Source organism: Podarcis raffonei, chromosome 15 (genome assembly GCF_027172205.1).
Source record: "Podarcis raffonei isolate rPodRaf1 chromosome 15, rPodRaf1.pri, whole genome shotgun sequence".
NCBI classification, from domain to species: domain Eukaryota; kingdom Metazoa; phylum Chordata; class Lepidosauria; order Squamata; family Lacertidae; genus Podarcis; species Podarcis raffonei.
Genome location: NC_070616.1, coordinates 33,178,200 through 33,204,903, shown reverse-complemented (window position 1 = coordinate 33,204,903; position 26,704 = coordinate 33,178,200). Strand labels below are relative to the sequence as shown.

At 47.2% G+C, this 26,704-nt stretch overlaps 1 protein-coding gene across 7 annotated transcripts in view; it reads right to left on the bottom strand.

Annotated features, from left to right (window-relative positions):
• The window catches only part of ROBO3 (roundabout guidance receptor 3), a 354,058-nt gene that overhangs the window by 68,815 nt on the left and 258,539 nt on the right, over positions 1–26,704 (bottom strand). For 6 of the 7 annotated variants that reach the window (XM_053367474.1, XM_053367476.1, XM_053367477.1 and 3 more), the window contains exons 3-7: positions 16,376–16,533; positions 13,990–14,110; positions 11,726–11,864; positions 8,120–8,247; positions 5,222–5,233 (exon numbers count right to left, since the gene is read on the bottom strand). In XM_053367474.1, coding sequence (XP_053223449.1) covers positions 5,222–5,233; positions 8,120–8,247; positions 11,726–11,864; positions 13,990–14,110; positions 16,376–16,533 — 558 coding nt within the window. The remainder of the gene's footprint in view (positions 1–5,221; positions 5,234–8,119; positions 8,248–11,725; positions 11,865–13,989; positions 14,111–16,375; positions 16,534–26,704) is intronic. The other variant, XM_053367475.1, reaches the window with a different exon arrangement.

The following is a 26,704-nucleotide window of genomic DNA, read 5'->3' as shown; positions in this document are numbered from 1 at the left end:
AGCCACCGGGCCATAAATAATGTTGCAGATTTAAATTCCTCCCTGAGCACCTCTGCCTGGTTTGGAACCTTTTCTCTCCTCTCAATGCAAGACAAATGGCACCGGGTTTTACAAATGCTAATCACCTGCCTTATCTCCTCTTTGCCCTCCCTCCCAAACTACCTAGAGAAGGAGAGAGAGACAATGCCCCATTCCTCTTGCAGAGCTGTAAAGTATTTATAGGGCACCAGGCACTATAAGAAAGGGAGGGAAGGAGCTTCAGGTGTACTATTGTCATGCTGATCACTGCAAGCCTTACTTTAATGAAGTTGTGAGTGCTAGGTTACCCGCATGCTAATCGCAAGGGGGGTGTGACTGCTTGTTAACCAGCCCTCCCCCATCCAGAAGTCTTTTCTGGCAGAATTTCCATGGAATGGGGAAAAATCCTCCTGATGTTTAATAGTTATTGACTGGCGCTAGAAATGGTTCATGGGAAGGGGTGGGTATGTGTGGATCTATGCAGACAGGGGTTAAATTTGCAGCAATGCCCAGTTCCATTGCCCCCTAAAGGTAAACGTAAAGGGAACCCTGACCATTAGGTCCAGTCATGAATGACTCTGGGGTTGCGGCGCTCATCTCGCTTTATTGGCCGAGGGAGCCGGCGTACAGCTTCCTGGTCATGTGGCCAGCATGACTAAGCCGCTTCTTGTGAACCAGAGCAGTGCACAGAAACATTGTTTACCTTCCCGCTGGAGTGGTACCTATTTATCTACTTGCACTTTGACGTGCTTTCGAACTGCTAGGTTGGCAGGAGCAGGGACCGAGCAACGGGAGATCACCCCGTCGTGGGGATTTGAACCGCCGACCTTCTGATCACCAAGCCCTAGGCTCTGTGGTTTAACCCACAGCGCCACCCGCGTCCCTATATCTATGCAGACAGGATCTATGCAGACAGGAGTTAAATTTGCAGCAATGCCCAGTTCCATTGCCCCCTATGTTGCTCCTATTCCGGGTCCTGGGTTGGCTCACAAGAGCCACTGTGCTTGATAGTGGTGGAGAGAAACAGCAATAAAGTTGGCAGCATGAGACATGTAACTGTGATTGCTATTTCAGGAACCAGCAGTGATGAATCATGACAGCAGTTACCAAAGTTTCACTGGAATTGGGTTGGACCAAAGATATGGGTCACTGATAGTCAGAGGTGATGAAAGTCCACTGTCTGGAAGACTGCAGGTGAGTTATCCCTTGGTGTATGATGCTCCATTCAGATGTCCAACTGAATGTGTGGATGTGGCACTTACTCAGCCTCAATGTTGTCTGAATGGGGTGCCCTCATGTTGTGCAAAGTCACTCAGTTAGCATCATGGATGAGCATGAAACTCGGGTTTCTCATATCCAATCCTCCCAAACTCCAGCCAAGTTGCCACAAAGATATTTAGCACGTCTTGATTTATGATATTGGATCAGCCTTCTGTATCATTCTCCTTTGCCTCCAGATCCTAACATCTGAGAGCGCACAGTGACCCTTTGCTTCAACCCCAAGAGAACACAATCCTGTGTAGTTTTTGTCTTTCTACTTCCATGCTCATAAAATCACGTTAAGAGACCCATAAGCAAAGGCTGTTTTAAAATTTTATACATATTTGAAATAAATGAAGTCACACACAAAAGATTGAGATAGAGTCTCAGATAGGTAGCACACTCCGAAACCTGAAAGGTTTCTGAAATCTCACCCTTCAAAGGTTGGAAAAACAATTTTTTAGGGCCATACTACCAGCACAAAATGTACAAAAGCCTTGGGGTGATCAGGTGCTTAGGATATTTCCTGCCTTGATTTTTATCATCCTGACTTTCCAATGCTTGGTGCAAGCACTGTGGGTAACCAAATCCCCCCCCCCAAAAACATCAAAAGTTGGAGGGTAGGGTCAGGCCCACTTCTACAAACGTCTGTGTAGGGTATTGTAACTTGAGGCTGTGGGTCAGGTTTCGTCACAGTGTCCGGAACAACCTCATTCTCTTTCTCTCCCTCTCCCTCCCTCCCCATGTTTAATGTCCATAAATCCTGCGAGGGAGGGAAGCGAGGAAAAGAATCTGCCAGCCTTTTCTTTTGGGCTGGCAAAGGCCACTTCTCCTTTGCGGAAGGTCAGGCTTTGTCCCCTGGAAATCACTTCACCAAATGATGTGTGTGTGTTATGAGGGAACCTGGCAGCCAGCAGCCACAGGAAGGGTCATTTGGCTGGCACTGAAATCAGAGATCAGCTGCCTTGGGCCGATTCTGCGAGAAGGGGGTGGGGATGAGCAGGGTCCTTCTTAACATGTGCCTGGATGCAAGGCAGGAGACCTCTGACCTTCCAGAGCAACAGCCTGCTGTCTTGGTGATGCCACCTGCTCCACAATCAAATAAAAATGTAAATGGGAGGGAGGGAGGGGGGTCCATTTCAGCTCTTTGGTTAATGGTTGCTGGGAAAGCCCTCTTCCCAGATTACACACACACACACACACACACACACACACACACACACACACACCCGGACTGCACCAGGCGCCACTTCAAAGGCTGGAGGAGTCTGGATGATGGAAAGGATATTGTGACTCAGGAAATTCATTACTGCCCCTCCAGCGAAGCCTCACCCCACTTCAAAGGGAAAGATAAAAAAAGAAACTCAGAGGGCAGGAACGACCTTGGGGCGTCTAAGGAAAATGGTCCCTGCTGCCCACAAATTCAGCATGGAGATAAGAGATGATGGCTGGCCAACCCCCCACCCCCCTCCAGGCAGGAAATTGAACTGGGTTTCTAGCAAAGAAAGGGGGGACCAGGGCAGGCAGCGTCTCCTATCACCTGGCATCTCTCGCTCACCTGTGGGCCCTTATCTTCACAGCTACAAGAAGAGAAGCGTGCTTTGTTAGAGGGTGATTTATTGGCAAAAAGAAAAGGGTAGAAGGAGAAGGAGAAGGAGAAGATAAGCCCTTGATGGGGCTGCTGTGCGTCAGAGGAAAGGGCAACAGCAGCTATTCCCAGGGTTGTTATTAGGGATATGTAAGCCACAGATGCAGGGCAAGCCTGTCGACCTGACAAGTGATGTCACGGTACAAAAATGCATTTGAAGGCAAAGGCATGGCGCCATGGACTAGTTCACAAGAAGATATCCCCTCCCCTTTCTTTTTATTGCAGCTAAGCGCTTAGAGACTGGGGAAATTCATATTCTGCAATTACCTTTTTCGTTATTTAAGTAGGGCCAACAGTGTGAAGGGTGCTTTATGGAGGACAAGTGGTCAGGTCGCTGCCCTGAGGAGCTTACAGTCTAAAATTCACCACAGGGGAAGGAAAAAGGAACTCGAGGCAGGTGGGAAACAGGAAAGCAATATGGGGTTGTGTCAGCTGCATGTGCTTTGGGCATAGCTAAGGTAAAGGTAAAGAGACACGTGACCATTAGGTCCAGCCGTGGCTGACTCTGGGGTTGCGGCGCTCATCTCGCTTTATTGGCCAAGGGAGCCAGCGTACAGCTTCCGGGTCATATGGCCAGCATGACTAAGCCGCTTCTGGCGAAACCAGAGCAGCGCATGGAAATGCTGTTTACCTTCCCGCCGGAGTGGTACCTATTTATCTACTTGCACTTTGACGTGCTTTCAAACCGCTAGGTGGGCAGGAGCTGGGACCAAGCAACGGGAGCTCACCCCGTCACGGGGATTCGAACCCCCGACCTTCTGATTGGCAAGTCCTAGGCTCTGTGGTTTAACCCACAGCGCCACCCGCGTCCCTGGGCATAGCTAAAGGGTGAGTTAAAAGCAGGGGCAGTGCTGGGGGGGGTGTGCAAAGGTTGTGCCAAAGGATTGGCAGAGAAGGTAGGTTTTGCAGAAGACTCTGAATGAAGCAAGTGAGGTGATATCAAACCATTGGTCTGGGAGGCAGTTCCAAGCATAAATTTTGGGGTTGCACCAGAAGGTTTCGTGCGCAAAAAAAGTCAAAAGTCTGGAAACTTTGCGGTATGTGTTGGGAACACTTGAAGGGGAGGAAATGAATTTATTTTTATAATTTGTCCAGTTCTCTCACTTACTGAGAAATTGGGCAAATCCTGAAATCAGTTCATTCCCTGAAAGGTAAGTCACAACCATCTCCAACACAATTTGTTTTAGCCCATGTATGCAGCAATCACCTTGCTTCAAATGGTGGTAGGAAAAACCCTTTCCCATGAGAATCATCACTGTTGACTAAAGTCTTGGCAAAACATGGGCAAGGGAAGAAAACTTGATTATCAGTGGGAAAGTTACATCCTTCTTAGAAGAGGGGTAGTAAATGTGGTGCCCTCCTGGTGTTCCTGGACCACAACTCTCATCATCTCCGGCCAATGGCCACGATTCCAAGAGAGTCAGGACTGAAATGTGCCCATTGTGGAAGATAGAAGCCAAGCACAATCCTATGCTTTCTTTCCAGAAACCAACTGCTGAAAACATGGCCCAGTTCAGATGGCACTTGAATCCTGGGAGCACAAAGGAATGAAAACGCTAATGGCAGCAATCCAACATTACCAGGAAGTAAGTCTCACTAAACTCAGTGGGACTTACTGTTGAGTAGAGAAACATGGGATTACATGCAGGTCTGTAATCTTATGCATCCTTACCTGGGGTTAAGATAAGGAGTATGTCAAGTGCATAGGTTTACATGGTAAATTGGGCATCTTAGCCTTATCTTAGAACAGTGCTGGCCAAACTTAGCCCTCCAGCTGTTTTGGGACAACAACTCCCATCATCCCTAGCTAACAGGACCAGTGGTCAGGGATGATGGGAATTGGCCACCACTGTCTTAGAAAAACAGTGCTGGAGAGTACCCAAATGCCATACCACCTTGTATTGTTGGGAAATGATGGGGATGGAAGGATGCACAAAGATCTAGACCAGCCTTCCACTGCCTGATGCCCTCCAATTGTTTTGGACTCCCAGCTCCCAATATCTTTGACCACTGGCCATGTTGGTTGGGGCTGATGGGAGCTGAAGTCCAACTTTTAGAGGCCACCAGGTTGGGCAAGCAAGGCTAATTAGACAACCAGGCGCAATGAGTTCCTCTTAGCACTGGGCAACCGGAAGACAGAACTCACACAGGAAAAACTGCTCTCACTGTGGTTTCAAAAAAAAGGAAAGGAAAAGAAAAGCGGGGAGTAGGCACATGCACAAAACCGACCAAGGAACTCCAACCCTTAGTCATCCCAGCATGCAGCAGTGTTAATGAGATGAAATGAATACTTACGGAATGGGCCAACTGGACCAAAGAGAACATATGAAAAAAACAAAAAAATAAAAAAGCATGAGATGAGTTGGATCAAATTAATCTGGCATGAATGTTTAAAGCGTCAACAAGTAGGGAGACCCAGAATTAGAGTGCAAGGCTAACCAAAGGCCAAATCTGAGCCGATCTCTTTGCCAAAGCGATATGAAGTACAGATGTACTCCGTGGCATGCTACAACCACAGATTTCCCTCCCTTTAGAGACATGCCAAAGCTGGAGAAGCCTCTGCTAATGCTATAAAGTCTTCTTGTTTGGACTGAGCTTTAGTGACCAGAGTTAATACTGGGAGAGGAGATGGATGTTTAGTTTAGGTTTTATTCTTCTGCAGTTTGCCAGAGACTTCACTGAGATTTTTATTACAGATAAAATTCAATTTCATGCTATGGGCTTTTATAGAAGGGTGGTCTGTTTTGAACCTTTGGGACAGAGCAGAGGTAAAATGCAAAAACGGAATATGTTAAGTAACGAAATGATGTGGCTCTAGGACTCATTAATAAGCAGCTTTGCATCTTCTTAAACCCAAGCTGGGAATTAGCAGACAATGCAAGGAACTGCAGGACCTGCAGCCAAGATGTTGCTGTTGTATCTTACAGGTTAACGTGTATTCCTGTGGCCATTGATCTCAAGAGCATGAAGCAAACCGAGAAACCCATCAGGGCCAAACTTTGGGGCAGAAGTCTAGGGCACAGCTATTTCCAGAGAACGGCAAGCCTGGACATTTGCTGGAGGTCTAAGACCAGCAGAGGGCCCACCCCCTTAACCATGTTACCATTTCCACTTTGCCAAGAAGATCTGATAACACCTACAAGGGCTCTCAATTGGCACATCCTGCCTCTTCCCTGTTAACAGGGCCCACTGAGGGCCCACTCAATCCTAGAGACGGCATTGGGCCCTGCTCAGCAGATATGAACAGGAAGCTCCCCCAACGCTTCAGGAAGTGACAGGTGGCGGGGAAGGCTCCCAGAAGACTATTCAGCCCAAAGCCGAACCTTACCTTACTATGAATACAGTGATGCACTAAGCGCACCTGGGATATTTATCAGTGGAGATTTGCCATGCACTCTCAGGAGCAAGGGGTAGGCTTGGTCCCACTAGAATGGTCTTTCTAAGAGCTACTTCTTATTTAATTCAGTAAGAAGCATCCGATGGGATAAGGAAAGGGGTATGCTCTGGGAGTGAGGGCCAAATTTGCCCCATTTCCCAGTTAATCCCACTTTTTGAGGGAGAGAATAGGAATGTTTTCCCCCTTTGACACTTTGCTGGTTGCAGCTCAGTTTCCCCTCTGCCTAGAACACAAGGTGCCTTATTCTGTCCTTTATTTTATACACATCTCATGCAATACATCCAACTGCAAGAGGCCCATCACTTTATAGGTCTATATGTGCTACAGCACACAACTGACTCGTATCGAGCCGCAGTTAGAAGGAACGTTTTTACAGGATGCGATTTGCAAAATTCAGAAGAAGAGCAAGCCAGGTTTGTAAAGTTGGATGGGTGTCCAATGTTTCTCTGTTGTTCCGTGTGCCATCTCTGCGTTCTGGGTTCCAGCCTGCCTGCATTCCAGTTTAACTTGGAAACATTTCTGCAATTCATTTTGGAATTGTCGCATGTGACATTGGCCATAGTTTTCAGCTGATGTCTCCATTTTACAGCACATAAACATCATGCACACTGAACAATCACTGCACAAAAGGGAATCCTGATATGATCATATCATTCTTTTTGTGTGGTGCTGTAATTAATGTATCTACACGCTTGTGTGCATCAAAAATCTATCAATGGTGGGTGGCAGAGATATGGCCAACTGAAAATTGAGACCAACTGTGAATGTTTAGTAATGTGAATAAAACAGTCCTGGAAATCCAGAACAGGAGAATGACAGGTTGTCCTTTGGGAGCACTGCTCCATGGAGAAGATCAGACAATTCAGAATGTGAAGGGAACTTCAGGTGGACAGAATTATGTAAGTAGACTGCAATAAAATGACATAGAAGGTGGTTCAACCAGTTTGAAACAAGGTGTTTCAATTAATAACTTTTTCAGTGACATTGTTCTGGGGAGTGGGGTAGAAATGAATCAGAGCTCTGGAAGGATGGCGGTCACCATTTTGCTTTTCTCAGAATGCCGGGTTTTCAGGTGCACATTGAGAAATTCAAAATGGCACCACCATTAAAAAATGGCTGCCTTCTGTGCACTTAGGCCTACCGTTATAGCGGACAGCAACTGAGTATTGATAGAAAAATGCACACTTTTAGAGCAGTGACCAAAGCAGGCTTGTTAAAAATGCAACCTTTTTAAAAACCGAAAATACTGGGGGAAACATATTCTACATTTATATTTCTTTTCTTGCTCTCTTTTTAAAAAACCCAAAATGCCTTGCAAAAATGTGAAGTTGCTTTATTTGAAAGCAAACCCAAAAAGAAAAGAAAAAGAAGCCTGAGTTAGCGTGGAAGCAGAAATTGAAAGTGCAATTCTATGTGTGTCTACCCAGAGAAAACTCCACTGAGCTCAGAGGGCCTTACTTCAGGTAAAAATGTGCTGATGAAGTGGAAAAACGAATCACTGAAAAACAAAGAGGTGAGGGGCAATGTGCAAAACCACTTCTCCTTGAATTACTGGGTGAATTTTTGCCGAATCAATGTTTCCCGACAGCCTGTGCCCCTGAGTCGTGATTAGTTGACTCTGTTTGCATTAGTTTTTGCTGCTGGATTTGGTGCTACTGAGCTACATACAGCAGCTGCCCTGGCAATGTGAGCTCAGTGGACATGTGTTTTTACCCTTCCCTGCATTTATCTTTTCAACACTCCACAATGCACCCTCTTCAGCAACAAACATCTTCAGCCAATTGAGACATACTCACCGTGGACGCTAAGGGAGCCTGAGGCCTCTGATTTGCCCACGCTATTCTCTGCCACGCAGGTGTAAGTGCCCTCATCCTCTGCACTCACCCGGCTGATGCGCAGAGTGTTGTCATTCTGGACCTCCGATCTTGGAATTAAAGGAAAGAAGCAAAAGAATGGAAGAGTTGTCACGTCACCGAAGCCCAGTTCTAACTGAAGTGGAAAACTTGTGTCTCAGCTGTACCAAAATGCCAGGGGGAAACTGGGTATTGGTCCAGCCATGTACACAGAAAGTCAGGAAGAAGGGATTTAGTCTAGCCTTGCATGCAGACAGCTAGCATGTCAATTTGGCTTAGCCTTGCGCATATAAAGCTAGCGTGTCAGTTTAGCTGTCAGGATGCTGTCAGCGGCTCCCAGCTGGTTGCCCAGGAAAGACAGGGAAAACTTTCTTATTTTCTTTTTTTATTTCAATCTTTACAGAGAGCCTCTAGAACCCAGCCTCTTGGATAATGGCGTTGTCCCGAGTGAATCTCCACCCACCGTCTCTCCCTCTTCCTCATTCTCATCGTCTCCTCTACGGGTGCTGCTACCTGCCCTCTGTCTTGGAGATCTTTGCTCTCCTACTTTCAAGACTCGCCAGGTTCTGGGAGAGAGGGGGTCTGGAATGCTTTCTAATGACAACGTGTCAGCTGGATGTTGTTCTGGCTCTGCCATGATTTCTCAGCTTTCCCCCTCATCTGCCTCTGAGCTGCTACCTCCTTCAAACTCCTGTTGTAAATCTGTACCAGGCATAGGCAAACTCCGGCCCTCCAGATGTTTGGGACTACAATTCCCATCATCCCTGGCCACTGGTCTGTTAGCTAGAGATCATGGGAATTGTAGTCCCAAACATCTGGAGGGCTGAAGTTTGCCTATGCCTGATCTATACTGTCTTCCTCTTCCTTCTCCCTGGAAGGGTCAGGATGGGGGAGGCAGTCTCCACCATTCCTCCTCTGCCCAGTCTCTGACATTAGCCTAGCCTTGCGCACAGAAAGCTAGCATGTCAAGAAGGGTTTTAGCCTAACCTTTCCCCTGACACTCCAAATTGCTATGTGTAAGGAAGTGCTGCTATTCTTTTATTTCACGGCTGGGGGAAGGAACATCCCGTCATCTAAACCCCCATGTACAGTCTGAACTGCGCTTGAAGTCTGTTTCTGTTTCTTTGGTCAAGAAAGTCAACACACACCCCCCCCACTCACATGTGCTTTTAAAGATGGAGCAAGACAAGCTTACTCGCAAGACTCTTGTTGTGCCTTGTAAGTCTGTTGAGTACGCTGAAGCAAAATGCATCAGTGAGGATGTGCGTGATCACAGTGACGGGAGGGTGCACTGCACTCTGGGTGACCAGGCTGTGCCTTCTCCTTCTGCCTCTAGTTCCTCCCCCCCTTAGCTGTTGACTGGTGCCTTTTACAGATTCTGTTGATGTGTTCTTTTCCCCAGCGGGGGCTTCCTCAGTTGGGGCAGCCATATCCTGGGAGAAAGTAGATACCTGCCTCTTCCAGCTTCTGATCCCCAGTCTCAGCCCTCCCCACTCCCAATATCACCCCCCCCCCTGTTCTTCTTCCTAGTCCATCTCAGCCTGCCAATCCACTTCTGAGCCCAGTGACCCCTCACGACTCAAGACACAAACAGAAATGATAGCCATCTGAGGTAATGTGTGTACCTCCTGTATTTTAAATTGATTCTCCCCCCCCCCATTATGTTTTTCCTGTAATATTACTGGTGTTAGTCGCCCTGAGCCTGGCTCTGGCTGGGGAGGGTGGGGTATAAATAAAATTATTATTATTATTATTATTATTATTATTATATGAGTTAGGCTCAGCTGGATGTGGGGTCACAACTTTTGAGTGCCATTTGCATACAAACCATGTGCCCCACCACTGAACAATGGCTTCTCTCAAGCCAAAAGCCAGTGTGGTGCGGTGACCAGAGAGTTGGAGCATGACCTGGGAGACCCGGGTTCAAATCTCCACTTAGCCATTAAGTTCACTGGGTGATCTGGGGCCGGTCGCTTGTCTCTCAGCCTAACCTACCTCACAGGGTTGCTGTGACAGATACATTGGGGCAGTGTTTGTGGTATAGCGGTTGGACCTGGGAGATGCGGGTTCAAATCTCCACTCAGCCATGAAGCTCGCTAGGTGACCTGGGGCCAGTCGCTTGTCTCTCAGTCTAACCTACCTCACAGGGTCGTTGTAATGTTAAAATAAGGAAGGGGGAAAGCATGCATGCCACCCTGAGCACTTTGGAGGGAAAGAGAGATATAAATGTAGTATTAGATATGGATAAATAAATACAACTCCACATGCCACATTCTGTATGCTATGGGTTCCTCTCTGTGACAATTGGCAACAACTAATATACACACTTTTTTCCTTTTTCTTAACTGCAAGTGTTCACTGGAACTGGAAACACTAAACCCACAAGATAATCCTGCCTAAATAGCCACATTCCCCAGGAACTATCAACTGAATTGAAAAAAGAGCTCTCCTCTTCATGTTCTATGCCACATTAACCATATTAACAATCTTAAGCGAATTTTTGGGGTCAGTGGTGCAGGCAACCTAATCTCTCTCCTCGCCAGCTTGGGAGCACCTTCCCTATCAGAACCCTTGTCTAAAAAAAAGAAAGAAAGAAAGCGCTTCATTTTCACATTGATACATTTGGGGGCGGGGAGGAGGAAGAGAGATAAAGATGGCTCTCTCTTTAATTGCACAGCACCTTGTGCAATCGCCTGCGCTAATAGGCATTGTCAGGCTCATTGTCCGGGGAATTAAGCAGAATAGCTCATCGCCAACCAAGACGAGGGTATCCGAAACAGTGTTGTGGTTTACCCTTTTGGCAGCGCGAATTAGTGACGTTTCCGAGCACAATTCAAAGTGTTGGTGCTGACCTTTAAAGCCCTAAACGGCCTCGCTCCAGTATATCTGAAGGAGCGTCTCCTCCCCCATCGTTCTGCCCGGACACTGAGGTCCAGTTCCGAGGGTCTTCTGGCGGTTCCCTCACTGCGAGAGGCCAAGTTACAGGGAACCAGGCAGAGGGCCTTCTCGGTAGTGGCGCCCGCCCTGTGGAACGCCCTCCCATCAGATGTCAAAGCGATAAACAACTACCTGACATTCAGAAGACATCTGAAGGCAGCCCTGTTCAGGGAAGTTTTTAATATGTGACAATTTTGTGTATTTTTCATCTTTGTTGGAAGCCGCCCAGAGTGGCTGTGGAAACCCAGCCAGATGGGCGGGGTACAAATAATAAATTATTATTATTATTATTATTATTATTATTATTATTATTATTATTATTATTATTTCGTCGGCTCCGCGGTGAAGCAGATCCGGCCCTCAATCTCTTCCCAGCCATTACTGCTATTGCCAGCAATTTTCATAGCTCTTCTCAAGTGCAAGGTGGCTGACAGACCTTGTTCTAGAGATGGGGAATGGCGCTGAGAGATGCTGCGTGGCCCCAGGCCATTGGGTCAGTGTGCGGCAAAGGAACAGCCCAGCCCAAACTTGCAGTCTACTATCTCCCACCGGGATTGCAAGTTACCCGCCTGCCCATCCTGCAAGCCCCGAAGGTGAAAAGGCGCCACTTACCTCCCTCGAGGAAGCTCCCCTTCCTCCTTACGCCACCGGGATGTGGGCACAGGGTCCCCCTGCACTTCGCAGTGGAAATTCACGGTGTCCTCAGCAAGCACCACTTGGTTAATGGGCCTCTTGATGAACGTGGGCCGCTCTGTCAGGACACAGGCAGGAAATGGTGTTTGAGGAAAAGGACCAGCACAGAGGCAGGCCTACCACTGCTGCCCTGGGCAAGGTCCACCAGCACTGAGGTCTGCCATTCAGCTACGCCAGTCTTTTTTATTTTCCCACAATGCCCTGGAACAACTGCATGGCATTGTGGGAAATGACCATGATGGTTCCTAGCTGCCTCTGGAGTGCTGTTGCTGTTCCTGCCCACTGTTCTTGCAGTCAGCAGGCTGTGGTCCGCGAGTATTTCCACATAGAAGGTGCCCTCTCAGATAGTAGTTCATGAGATGGTTCAGGGGCGCTCATCTCAATGTTCTCCCCTCGGCGGTCTCCACCCATTAAAGCGTCCCCATCTACCTGGGAATGAACTCTGTTTGGTGTGGTAGGTTCTGGATTCTGGGCTCATATGGTTCTTAATTGTAAACTATATATCCGTCAGCAATTTCTAGATCAACTCTGTATCCCCAAATGGAAACCAGAGTTGGAGGTCATACATTTTCTATTACTGGGGAATGATCAGGAGCTCAGCATGTTAGTGGCTAAATATCTCTATTTGGTTTTTGTTGTCAAAATACACTGCAGATGTCTGATCTCCCTGGAGACCTAGAGATGTGACCATAGACTGCTCTGCCTCCTTTCTTTTAGCAAATGTTTTGTGCCACTGGGGAAGTGGTAATTCTGTATTGATTTGTTTTGGATGTGATGCCAATGAAGACAGGAGTGCCTGGCGTGCTCTGGTCCATGGGGTCACGAAGAGTCGGACACGACTAAACAACTAAACAACAACAACAACAATGTGATGCCAATAAAAGGTTTGATGATGATGATGATGATATTCCTGCCCTGGGGACCCCCACCAACATAAGAGGCCCCTTTGCACGGGGTCCCCTGGAGGTGGTCCTGGCTTAATAAACAACTTTAGACACTTCTGTATTCTAATCATCAAAAAGCCCACAGGATGCCCCTTGGCACCAAGAAGGGCGCACAGAATTGCAATATCAGGTTAAGACAGGACTCGCTCAGATAGAAGATATTTCCTGCCACAGAAACACTGAAGATGGATAGCACTGTACTTGAGTTACCCCAAAGCAACAGTGTCCGTAAAGCAACATAACTTGCCTTGCAACCAAAAATAGCCAGCTGCAATGCTGTAGAAAACTTTCAAAACCAAACAACAAATTGTGGGATGGCTGCATTCCAGCCTGTGATATGGGCTTTCTGATACAAGACTAATTTTCATGGGGAAATGCTCAGTTTGCATGGGAAAAATTTTTGATTCCCTAGAGACTGATCTAATTTAGCATGTTCATTTTATTTGTGTTCAGTAAACAAAGCAACAAACTTGATACTATCATGCTTGCGTAATATTGTTGTTTGCAATTGGTGTCCATTCATTGTTAGTAACGACCTTATGAAACTGAAGGTTTTCCACATAAAAATAAAAAAACAGAGAAATGTTCAGCCCTTCATTACTGATTCCAGTAGTAACGAGCAATTGGGTAGAATCCAGCCTGCTCACATTTTCTTTATATTTCCACAGGACCAGAGACTTGTTTTTTGTTTTTGCTTTTTAAAAAAAGTAAAATTGAATAGTCAAGCAAGAGGTCTGGGCTTTGAGTAAAGGAATTTGCAGACTCATTTTCAATGGAAGAAAATGCTCTCCAGATTTCCCCAGATACTAATGGTCTTGTTAGATAGTAAAATTCATGTTTAATTGCTGTTTTAGGGGTTGTTTTTAAAAGTCTGGAACGGATTAATCCGTTTTGCATTACTTTTTATGGGAAAGCACACCTTGGTTTTGGAACGCTTTGGTTTCGGGACGAACTTCCAGAACGGATTAAGTTTGAGAACCAAGGTACCACTGTAAATCTATTTTTAAAAAAATAATTCAAAAAAATAAATAAACAAAGGGGGGAAAGTTAACCATTCTGTTCTCATTCTCACACCCCTCCCTGGCTGCTTCCAAGCAATAGAAAAAAACTCACAGGGGAACTTATCACAGATCTTTCCTTGTGGATTTCCCCCTTCCTTTTTGACCCTGAGAACTCCACTTTCCCTTTCCCTCTCCGTCCGATTCCCGTCTCCCCTGCCAGATTCCTGCTCCTACGTACCGAAGACCACCAGCTCCGCGGGCTCGCTGTCCCGTTCTCCAACCATGTTGGTGGCCACACAGATGTACATGCCAGCGTCACTCTTCCTCGTGTTGGACATCATCAGCTTCCCACCTCGGATCTAGAGCAGAGGGGCCAAAAAGAAATCCTGCTTAGAGACAGCTGCACAAACAAGCTTCCCAGGCCAATGTATTGGTGGGGCAGCCCCTGGGAAACTTCCTCTTGCAGAGAACTTCACTGATAATGATAACAACAACAACAACAACAACAACAACAACAACAACAACAACAACAACAATAATTTATTTGTACCCCACCCATCCGGCTGAGTTTCCCCAGCTACTCTGTGCAGCATTCCAACAAAGATTAAAAATACGTTAAAATGTCACACATTAAAAACTTCCCTGAACAAGGCTGCCTTCAGATGTCTTCTAAATGTCAGGTAGTTGTTCTTCTCTTTGACATCTGGTGGGAGGGCGTTCTACAGGGCGGGCGCCACTACCAAGAAGGCCCTCTGCCTGGTTCCCTGTAGCTTTGCTTCTCACAGTGAGGGAACTGCCAGAAGGCCCTCTGCGCTGGACCTCAGTGTCAGGGCTGAACAATGGGGGTGGAGACGCTCCTTCAGGTATACTGGGCTGAGACTGTTTAGGGCTTTAAAGGTCAGCACCAACATTTTGAATTGTGCTCGGAAACATACTGGGAGCCAAGGTAGGTCTTTCAAGACCGGTGTTATGTGGTCTTGGTGGCTGCTCCCAGTCACCAGTCTAGCTGCCACATTCTGGATTAGTTGTAGTTTCCGGGTCACCTTTAAAGGTAGCCCCACATACAGCGCATTGCAGTAGTCCAAGCTGGAGATAACTAGAGCATGCTCCACTCTGGTGAGACAGTCCATGGGTAGGTAGGGTCTCAGCCTGCGCATCAGATGGAGCTGGTAGACAGCAGCCCTGGATACAGAACTGACCTGCACCTCCATGGACAGCTGCGAGTCCAAAATGACTCCTAGGCTACACACCTGGTCCTTCAGGGGCACAGTTACCCCGTTCAGGACCAAGGATCCCTCCACACCAGCCCGCCCCCTAAAACAGTACTTCTGTCTTGTCAGGATTCAACCTCAATCCATTAGCTGCCATCCATCCTCCATAATGAGGGATACACCTCCCCGGAAATGTACTGGAGTGTGTGCCTCTGGAACTCCCTGCCCAAAGATTTCAGGCACGCACCTTTGCCATACGGTTTGTTTGCTAAAGGCTTCCTTTTAAGTAAGCGAGCCCAGACATCCAATTTCATTATGTATATCAGGTGAGAGAACTGGGGATTTTTTAGCCCACGGTCCATAATATCTCTTTCTGGGAGAACCTTCTGAGAGCCACATCAAGTGGTAGACAGGGCCGGAGGCAAACGTCGCTGGAGAGTAACAAATGTCAATGCTACCTTTGCACAGTAGGTTGGTTTCTATGCACCTGTCTCAATCCTCCATCCAGGTAATCCAGAGGCATCATCAGAGCTCAAGGACACATTCCAGCCAGCCAAAAACACTTAGGGCGGGAATCAAGGCCAGTGAGTGGAGCATGATGGGAATAAATCTGAGGGCCAGAAAGTGAAGACTGGAGGGCCAAATTTGGCCCTTGGGCCTGAGGGTTCCCACCCCGATGTACACTTAATTTAAGCATTAATCAAAATGGAAGTAACAGTGGCTGGTTTCACTTACATTTTGATAAATGCTTAGGTTAACTTGCTTTTAACGTTTGATTTTAAGAAATGTGTTTTAGTGGACATTTTATATTCTGTTTAAACCGCTTAGAGGTTAGGGGTGATGAAGCAGCATATAAATCCTGCTAAATGAATAAAAACAGAGCTGAACTTCTCTGGGGAAAACCAACTGAGATCACACATTTTCCTGCAAGAGTATTTCAGACCTCAGTGGAATTTTAGGCAATACTCCATCAACGCTCAAGGCTACCTGCTTGCTCCTCCTAACCATGCATCCAGTTCTACTATGTCCTATCCAGGATGTTTTGCCTGTCATGGCCTAAGCTCAGTGCTATATGCCTTGCACGCAGAAGGTGCAAGCTCCTAGCATCTCCACTTGAAAAGATCAGGTAGCAGGTGGTAGCATCAGCGGTAGAACAAAAGCTTTGAAGGTTCAAAGTCTAATCTCCCGTCTCTCCAGGTATAAATGGGAAAGACTTCTATCTGAAACCTTGCATTGCTGCTGACAGTCAGTGTAGACAATGTGGAGCTAGATGGGCCAATTATTATTATGCAGATTCCTATGTTTCCTCCAAGGTTCTCAGCCTTGAACAGAACGGCAAAACCCACAGAAATTATTTAGGTTGAAAGGAGGTACAGGGCTGCCTTTTTCAAGGGGGGCTTCCCTCAGTCTCACCGTAATGCGCTCATCCTTATCGCTGATGCGGATGTTGTTCTTTTTCCAGGAAATGGTGGGCTCTGGGTGTCCTCTGGGTGGGATGCATTCCATCACAGCTGGCTCGCCCGCTGCCACCACCACATCGCTGGGAGCTTGGCGGAAGTCATCTCGCAAGACTGCAAGGAAGAGAGAAGAGTTTGAGGGTCCCCTTAACGGGAAATAACAAAAACAGGATGAGGCATCACAGAGACACTTGCAGATTTCCTTTCTTCCTTGGTTGTTCCACCACCACATTTTAAAAAGCGCCTGTTCACACTTGGAATTAATTCTCTGTTGTACACAAGGGTTCTCACGGGCTCCTTTATACCCCAGGAGAAAAGCTCTCTGTGTGCGCATGCACATGCACACTAAATCAGATGCAGACAAAACAAATTCAGATCTTCTTGCTGGAGGCATCAATCCTTGCCGTTTGCACAGCAACAGGAGAATCACACAGAAATAACGAGACAAGCCGCTGAGACTTAAGACCAAGGCTGGAGTCTTAGAAGGCTTGGTGAAGCTTGATTGGTCCTTGGAATCAGCTGACAGAATGCTAAATGCTGCAGCATAAATGGCACCCATGAGGAGCACAGTTCAGCCAATGATGAAACAACTCCAGATAAACCACGAAAGACCAAGCGGTAGCCTTGTCAGCCATAGCTGAAAGGGCTCCCATTGGCCATGCATTGGCGCTTTACTTCCTGTGTCACAAGGACTATATTCTGCTATAAGCCTTGCTGACTGAACTGGGTTCCTCAAGGGTACCTGTAGTGCCACACGTAGCCCTGTCAGCTGACCATTCTGTCAGCTGATTCCACAGACCAATCACACTTCACCAAAGACACTGGCTGCAGCAGACATGGGGTTTATTGTGTTAGTGTTACTGGTTACGGCGTTGGCTCTCCTGTCCCAATTTCTAATATTCTTTTTACTCCGAAGCATCCCTCTCCCCCTGGTTCACATGCTGTGTTTCTCCCAGCCATCATGTGCACCAAGAAACAGCTTGCAGGGAAGGAGGAAAGAACCTTGGCAGTGGCAGTATGAAGAAGCCTGAAAGGTCTGCAGTGCCGGATAATGATGGTAAAGCAGAATATGGGCATCTCAGCCAGAAACCAAAACCGGCACATTTTCAATCTAGGAGAAAACTCCTAAGATCAGGGTCACTACGGTTGTCAGGTGTACAATCCCAGGTGATTCCCCAAATTGAGAACCATTAGCAAAGCCTTCCCTGTGGATACAAGACTCCCTACCTGTTTGCAATAACTGACCCCACTATTTTACACACAGGGCAGGACAGTGGTATTTTTTTGCTGTCCTTCAGCTCATTTCCTCTCTCGTATTTGGCCCTGGCTTTCAGGGCAGCAGGAACTTGCAACTCCTACGCAGGAAACAACGCCCAGCCTGCCACCTGCTCCCTCTGCTACTCGGCCCCGATAGGGCCAGCCCTGCCATATGGTCTGGAGGGATGCGCTAAGATTCCCGGGCAAGACACCTCACTTTTGCCAAGTGCAGTACGCCAACTTCCTATGCCAGCAGGCGTCATCTCTTGGGACACGGGTTCCAAACGGACGCAAGGCTGCGGTAAATAGCATCCTCTCCAGTGCAGAGTTGCCTGCCGAACTAGTCAACAGTTGGTGCCACGGATGCAGATAATAAAAGCTTCAGACCCAAGGAGCATCAAGAGAGAGGGTCGTAGCAAAGCACAGGCTTTGCAAAAACAAGGTCACGGTTCGATCCACGGCAACTCCAGATAGGGATAGGGAAGACTCCTGTTTGAATATCTAGGGAGCTGCTGCCTGTCAGTGTAAAGCATACTGAGGAAGAAGGACCTATAGTTTGACTTGGTATAAGGCAGCTTCTCATGCTCCATGTTCAAATCAATCCTATCCTTTTCACTTCGGTGTTATAGCCAAATCTCTGAAGTGTACCAGTGAACCTACGGATAGCTGAGACCAGTGTCATGTGATCTGGGTCCATCTCAACAACTGCGCTGCCAGATTTTGAATCAGTCAATGTTCTCTGAGCACTTTTCAAAGGTAGCCCCACTGGGCCACTGTAACCCTGATGTTAAAATGGCATGGTTCACTGTAACAAGACTGGACCCCAAAATGTTTTGGACGCACAATGCATAGAATTACTGTCTACATTTCTGAATTCACCCTTTTTGTTGGTCACAAGGACACAGATTGGAAACGACAGGTGGGTGTGCTGCCTCTGGCTCAAGCTGGCTTGCAGTGTCTGAAATTCTCCAGGTGCCAGACGCATTTTGCACCTGGCTTTTGGCCACTTGCGATCAAGTGAAGATGCCCAGGTGCCAGGATGGCACCTGACGTCTCTACCACCTGGAGGTGCATGCCTGGGGATCCTTTCACACACTAGCAACACTTCCTGTAGAATTCTATCCATGATATTTTATCTGCACAATCAGAATGAATTTCAGGAACCAAAAAGTGGTACTGAATAATGGCAACAAGGCATTCCGTTTTGCTGACGGTAATCCTGGTTTAAGGAACCATTTGGCACCCAGCTTGCTTGCATATCTGAGTTTCTAACATTGTTAACTTGGCAAAGAACAGAATTACTCCCCGCACCCATATCAGAAAGTAGCTCAATTTCTAAATCTACTGAAATATCCTTAATTCTTCCTGGGGGGAACATTTCAAAGCACTCCTTGTGCAAAACAAAAGAGTGGTTTCTCTGTTGCTTTACATAAGGAATTGCTTTGAAGAGGGATACCTTGGGGCCAGGACACCTTGGTCCCTGTCCCCCCCCCCCAGAAGCAGTACCCCCAGAAGCAGCCCATCTGTGCAGGACTAAGCTGGAAAATCTTCTCCGGCTCAGGTTTCAATCAGAGCTGAAGAAGAATTCAGGGGCTTCCAATGTTCTCCCGTCCTCTGAGTTAATAATTGCCAAGTCCTCGGAGCTTGTTTCTCAGCTCAGTGAACTTTGCTGGCAACTCTACAGAATATCCGTATTCTAGACGTGATCCCAAAATCCAGTGCTGTAAATTGGGTTAGCAATGGAGAATGTATGATAGGATTCAGGAAGATTCTCTTTTTTTAAAATAAAAATGATTGGCACTTAGGAGCACCAGCTTCTCGTGATAATCAGCACCAAACCTGCGGTTGAAAAAGATGGATGGACTGCATCTCCCCACAACTGGAGCCCTTAGAATGCATACCAGCTCAGTGCTTTGTATCTCTCCTGCCCCAGGAGTGCCTCTGAATTATTAAGAACTCCCTAACTCACCAATTCTTAGGTTGCCTCCTGTATTTACCACTGCACAACTAATTATCCTGCCTCTGAGTTGCTCCCTAATCAGCCGCTCCTCGCCCAAATAATTCAGCGTTTTATAACCATTACAGGGAACCGTCAGGGCTTTATTGCACAACTGCCTGTCAGAGGCTATTTATTGCATTGGGGAGATGTCCTTGGCTTGTAAAATGCACACAAGCAGCGGATGCTGAAAGAGGGGAAGCAGCGGCAGAGGCAGAAACAACAATTCATTTAGCTAGACTTTACGATCCCAGAGAGTTAGCCTCTCACTCCGGACACCTGACAAGCGGCACAGTCGTGAGGCACATGTGGAAGCAATCCTTGGAAAGAAGGCAAGGAAGAGGAAGACGAGGAAGAGGAAGGCAGGTCAGCTGCCTGCTTTCTGATAAGGAAGTAAGAATAGCCTTGCCAGATCAAGTAAAAGGCTCATCTGGTCCAGCATACTGTTCTCACAGTGTCTCCTGCCAACCTAGCAGTTTGAAAGCATGCCAGTGCAAGTAGATAAATAGGTACCGCTGTGGCGGGAGGGTAAATGGTATTTCCGAGCGCTCTGGTTTTCGTCACGGTGTCCCGTTGCGCCAGAAGCAGTTTAGTCATGCTGGCCACATGACCTGGAAAGCTGTCTGTGAACAAACACCGGCTCACTCAGCCTCAAAGATGAGCACCGCAACCCCATAGTCCCCTTTGCCTGGACAGTGTCCGGCCCGAGGGCTGCAGGCAGGGCCTGAGGGCAACAGTGCTCTCCTCACTTGCAAATGTTATTCAGAGGCAGAATGCCTCTGACAGTGGAGGCAGACCATAGTAATCATGAGCTAGTAGACACTGATAGCCTTATCCCTCATGAATTTGCCTAACCCTCTTTTAAAACCACATGCATTGGTGGACATCACAGGGAGCCAAACTCCCTAGTTTAAGTATGCCCTGTGCACCAGCCTGGCTGGAGTTCATCGGAGACAACTGTCAAAAGAACCCATGACCAACTGGAGAACCGGAGACACACAAGGCATATTTGCATAGAATCACAGAAATGTAGAGTTGGAAGGGACCTCGAGGGCCATCTAGTCCAACCCCATGCAATGCAGGAATCTCAACTAAAGCATCCTGACAGCTGGCCATCCAGCCTCTGATTTAAAAAGGCAGCATTTCCCAAATGTCTGACAGCCAAGGGCAGGACTGTGTCTTCTTCTTCTTCTATTTATATTTATATATTATTATTATTATACTATTAGTATTATATTATATTTGTATACCACACTTTATCCACAGATCTCAGGGTGGTTCACAACACAAAACTACAATATAAAAACACAAAATACTTTAAAAAAGCAAAGGCAACTCAATAACCCCCCCCCTTTACGATTCTATGTTTCTATGAGTGGTAGTGTATTTATTAAGTTTCTATGACACCCTTCATCAAGGATCACACCAGGGTTTACAATGTATGCATACATAGTAACAAACGAAAGCAAAACCCCAACAGCATTATTATTTATCAAATTAAATGCTTGGCATCCATGTTTGCACAGTGGTCAATATGCATAGGCTCAAATCTCACCAGTGGAGGGGGCGTGTATACAGAACAGGGCTGGGGGATTTGGGGCTTACCGTATTTTTCACCCTATAGGACGCACCGTCCCATAAGGCGCACCTGGTTTTTTTTTTGGGGGGGGAAATAAAGGGGAAAAAATTATTTCCCCCCCAGGCGCAGGGCTGGGGCGGGGGAGGCCTGAGCTTCCCCCGACCCCAGCCCCCAAACAGGCAGCTCTCTGCAAGCCGTGGGAGCCCAGCGCTGGCTCCCGCTGCTTGCGGAGAGGTCCGCGAAGCCTGGACACACCGATCTCAGCGCGCGCAGGCTTCGGCATGCAGGCAACTCTCCGCAAGCAGTGGGAGCACTCCCGCTGCTTGCGGAGAGGTCCGTGAAGCCTGGAGAGCGAGAGGGGTCGGTGCGCACCGACCCCTCTCGCTCTCCAGGCTTCAGCGAAAGCCTGCATTCGCCCCATAGGACGCACACACATTTCCCCTTCATTAAGTGCGTCCTATAGGGCGAAAAATACGGTAAGTGCCAAAAGCAATCTCATAGCTGCCAACGTTTCCCCTTTTTTTTACAGGAAATTCCCTTATTCCGAATAGGATTCCTCGCAAGAAAAGGGAAAAGTTGACAGCTATGCAATCTTCCAAGGCACTCCATCTGACCCTAGGGACTCTCTGAGCAACACCCCATGGCGGCCCTGCTTTGCTTTAAACAGTTTTTAATGTTGCAACCCGCCCTGGAACCTTAGGGTGAAGGATGCAGACAATCAAATCTGGTCAAAGACTCATAGGATTAGAAGGGACCTCAGGGGTCATTTAGTCCAACCCACTGGGCAATAAGCAAACAAACAAACAAAGTGACCCCTGAACTAATAAAGGTTTCCCCGCCCTGATGAAGACTTCTGCACTACTCAAAAGCTTGCACATTCTTTTGTGACAATTTGGTCAGCCTCATTAAGGTGGAGTCTGGATTATTTCTCCACCACCACCAGGTGAGCCCCAATGGGGCTGGACTAGAGTGCAGCTCCCTCCCAACGTTTGCCGTCGAGAGAAAGAGAACACAAGCGCCAGGATCTTGACAGCTTCCTAAACCCGCCCCGCCCATGGGCACTTTAGCAGAAGAGGGAGCGAGAGCAAAGCGGTGCTTACCAGCCATTAATAGCGTGTCAATAAGCCATTTAACTTCGAGCCGAGTAATACACCATAAATATTCATATCTAAGAGTAATATACTGAAATAATCTTGCCAGTAATGAGCAATAAAATACGGATATATTGCTTATTAAATATTGATGTCCGCTACCCGAGAGCGCTGCTGAGGCGGCCGGCTTTGGAAACACCCGGGCGTGGAAATGCCGTAAAAAGAGAGAGAGATCATTTGCTACACACACACACATAAACACACACACACACAAACACACACACAGCTACACTTGCTGCTGTGGTGGCCCGATCAAGGATAGTGACAAGGTGGTGCATGCCCATGAAGGTTGAAAGTCGCGCCCATACCCACTTCTGAACTGCCACAGGTGAGTCTCTAAACCACATGTAAATGGGTCGTAAGGGGTGGAATCCCAGCTTTCTGAAGATGGAGATCCTGGGGCAGTCAGGACTAGTAGGCCTGACTTTAGTGAGAAGTTCCTCTCTACCATTTGAACTAGACCTCTCCTTTCCCAGCAGACCCAAGCCTATTACTCATGTTACGTTTGCTTCATGATACGTTTTTTCAGGTTGTGTCCCGCGGCGACCCGGAAGTACCAGAAAGGGTTACTTTCGGGTTTCAACACTTGCGCATGCGCAGATGCGCAAAATGATGTCATGTGCATGCGCAGAAGCGGTGAATCACTTCTATTCATGTTGCAAACGGACCTCCAGAACGGATCCCGTTCGCAACCAGAGGTACCACTGTATTTATGTATTGCATGTATTTCCTGCCTTCTTTTGCAAGGAGCTCAAGGTGGCAAGCATGGTTCTCCTCCCCATTTTGTTATCCTCACGACAACCCTGTGAGGTAGGTTAGGATGTGAGATGCTGACCGGCCCAAGTTCGCTGGGAGAGTTCCATGGCTCAGCAGGAATTTGAGCCCTGGTCTCTCCGGTCCTGGACCAAAACTCTAATCACTAGACCACGCTGCCGACTCTGGCGGAGTCCTGTTCCAGGAATCAGGTGCTGTAGAAAGAAGACAGGGTTCCGGCACCTTTAACAGTTGTGTAGAAGAGAACGGCAAGCTACCTCTACCGAAATGTCCTGTTGAATGGGCAACAGCCCTGTCTTCTCCTACAGCTGGCCACCCTAAAAGGAAGGAGTGAGCAAAGTGTGAGAATCCAACCCTTTAAGAAACTGAAGGACCAAATCTGACATCCGCTGCAACGGAAAGCTCAAGTGAGATTTGGCTGTTGAACAAAGATGAAGCTGTTTTACGCTGATTCAGACCATTGAGTCCATCTAGCTGAATGCTACCTGCTCTGACCGGCAGCACCTCTCCAAGGATTTCTCCACCATCTCCTACCTGGTCCATTTCACTGGAGACACCAGGGATAGAAAATTGCCCCTCCTTGTGCAAAGCATGCCTTCCACCACTGGGCTACTGTCATTCCTCTTATCACCAGTTCAAAGTACCAGGCGGCAGGTGATGGAAAAGTCCCTAAAAAGTTGCTGCCACTCAGAGTAGACGATATGCTAGGATAGAGGGAAGGAAGGAAGGAAGGAAGGAAGGAAGGAAGGAAGGAAGGAGAGGTTTTCATAGTGCTGTACTCTGGACCCAGTATTAATTTGTCATTGCCGACAGAAGAGCTGTGAATCTGAGTAGGACAAAAGGGTTGACATATGGAATATAACAGGGCGCTCATATTTTTAATAGTTGTGGGTAGAACAGGGAATTTCAACAGGTGTAGTTTGTCATGCAAGCAACACCAGGTAAATGTCCTTCTCCGACACAACGATTAAAGGTGCAGGAGTCGTATCTTTTTTGCATCTTTGTTACCTGCTTATGACCTTGAAATCCAACATCATCCCAACGCTTTCCTATGATGCTGGCTCTGTGGGTTAAACCACAGAGCCTAGGACTTGCCGATCAGAAGGTGGCGGTTCGAATCCCCGTGACGGGGTGAGATCCCGCTGTTCAGTCCCAGCTCCTGCCAACCTAGCAGTTCGAAAGCACGGCAAAGTGGGACTTCCGGAGGCGGCGCCATCGGCAATGGCGGATTCCCTCTAGTCTTGAGGGAGTAGCTCCGCGGAAATCGGGTCTTGCCGCTACGGCAAAGCGGGGACCCCTTCGAAAACCACAGGCGGGAGAAGCCTGTGACCGTGGGACTCGGCGGGCACCCTTAGCGCCCCCCCCCCCAATCTGCGAGGGAACCCTGTAAAGAGTTCCGGAGCGAAACGGGGAGTTTGGCGCGGTGCTGAGAGTCAACTGCTTCTTCTGTGGAGTGAAGCTGCGCAGCTGTTGCCGGAAAGTGCTGACCTTTTTCCTGTGACAATTCGGCTACTAAACAACTACCCGTGAGTAGGTCAAGTTTGAAGATTGGGGAATTTAAGGGGGAAAAGGACTAATTTGGCACTGAAGCGGGAAGGCGTAAACAGGAAGTCCGCCTTCCGTTTTCTGTAAATAGATCAAAGCAAAGACTGTCTAAGCTAAGACCCTGAAAATCGCGTTGAAAAAGACTCAAATCCTAACATCAATAAAAAGAGAACTCTCTCCCTGAGGTGCAGGAGAGGGGAGGGAGAAGGGGAAGTATTTTTTTTGCCTGCAAAAAAAGAAGAGAGAAAGGGAACAAAGACCATCACTTAATCCCTGGGAACAGACTGTCAAGGGACAATAGAACTGCCGTATTGTGAATCGCGCTGTTAAAGGATAATGCAACTTTTTGACAGAAAGAGGGGGATTTGCCCTGCCAGACTTTAAACTGTACTATGAAGCGGCAGCTTTCTGCTGGCTAAGAGATTGGCTACTTCTTGAAAATACAGATATTTTGGATTTAGAAGGCTTTAATAATATTTTTGGGTGGCATGCATATTTGTGGTATGACAAGGTTAAAGCACATAAAGGTTTTAAAAACCATATTGTCAGAAAAGCACTATTAAATGTCTGGACTAGATATAAAGATTTGTTGGAAAATAAAACCCCAAGGTGGTTGTCGCCAATGGAAGCTAAGGCAGTTAAAAAGTTAAATATGGAGTCTAAATGGCCAAGATATTGGGAAATTCTGGAAAAGGAAGGGGACAGACTGAGATTGCAGAGTTTTGAGAAACTAAAAGGGAAAGTGAGAGATTGGTTGCACTATCATCAAATAAATGAAGTGTTTAAAATGGACAGTAAAATTGGCTTCCAGGTGGAAAAATCAAAATTGGAGACTGAATTGTTAGAATCCAGCACTAGAAACTTGTCAAAAATGTATAATTTGCTGCTGAAATGGAATACACAAGATGAAACGGTTAAATCAAGTATGATTAAATGGGCTCAGGACATTGGTCATAACATTTTGTTTGCTGACTGGGAGAAGTTGTGGACCACCGGGATGAAATTTACGGCATGCAATGCCCTAAGAGAAAATATTATGAAAATGATCTATAGGTGGTACATAACCCCAGTCAAGCTGGCAAAGATTTACCATTTGTCTGACAATAGAATCATAGAATCATAGAATCATAGAATCATAGAATCATAGAGTTGGAAGAGACCACAAGGGCCATCGAGTCCAACCCCCTGCCAAGCAGGAAACACCATCAGAGCACTCCTGACATATGGTTGTCAAGCCTCTGCTTAAAGACCTCCAAAGAAGGAGACTCCACCACACTCCTTGGCAGCAAATTCCACTGTCGAACAGCTCTTACTGTCAGGAAGTTCTTCCTAATGTTTAGGTGGAATCTTCTTTCTTGTAGTTTGGATCCATTGCTCCGTGTCCGCTTCTCTGGAGCAGCAGAAAACAACCTTTCTCCCTCCTCTATGTGACATCCTTTTATATATTTGAACATGGCTATCATATCACCCCTTAACCTCCTCTTCTCCAGGCTAAACATGCCCAGCTCCCTTAGCCGTTCCTCATAAGGCATCGTTTCCAGGCCTTTGACCATTTTGGTTGCCCTCCTCTGGACACGTTCCAGTTTGTCAATGTCCTTCTTGAACTGTGGTGCCCAGAACTGGACACAGTACTCCAGGTGAGGTCTGACCAGAGCAGAAAACAGTGGCACTATTACTTCCCTTGATCTAGATGCTATACTCCTATTGATGCAGCCCAGAATTGCATTGGCTTTTTTAGCTGCCGTGTCACACTGTTGGCTCATGTCAAGTTTGTGGTCAACCAAGACTCCTAGATCCTTTTCACATGTAGTGCTCTCAAGCCAGGTGTCACCCATCTTGTATTTGTGCCTCTCATTTTTTTTGCCCAAGTGCAATACTTTACATTTCTCCCTGTTAAAATTCATCTTGTTTGTTTTGGCCCAGTTCTCTAATCTGTCAAGGTCGTTTTGAAGTGTGTTCCTGTCCTCTGGGGTGTTAGCCACC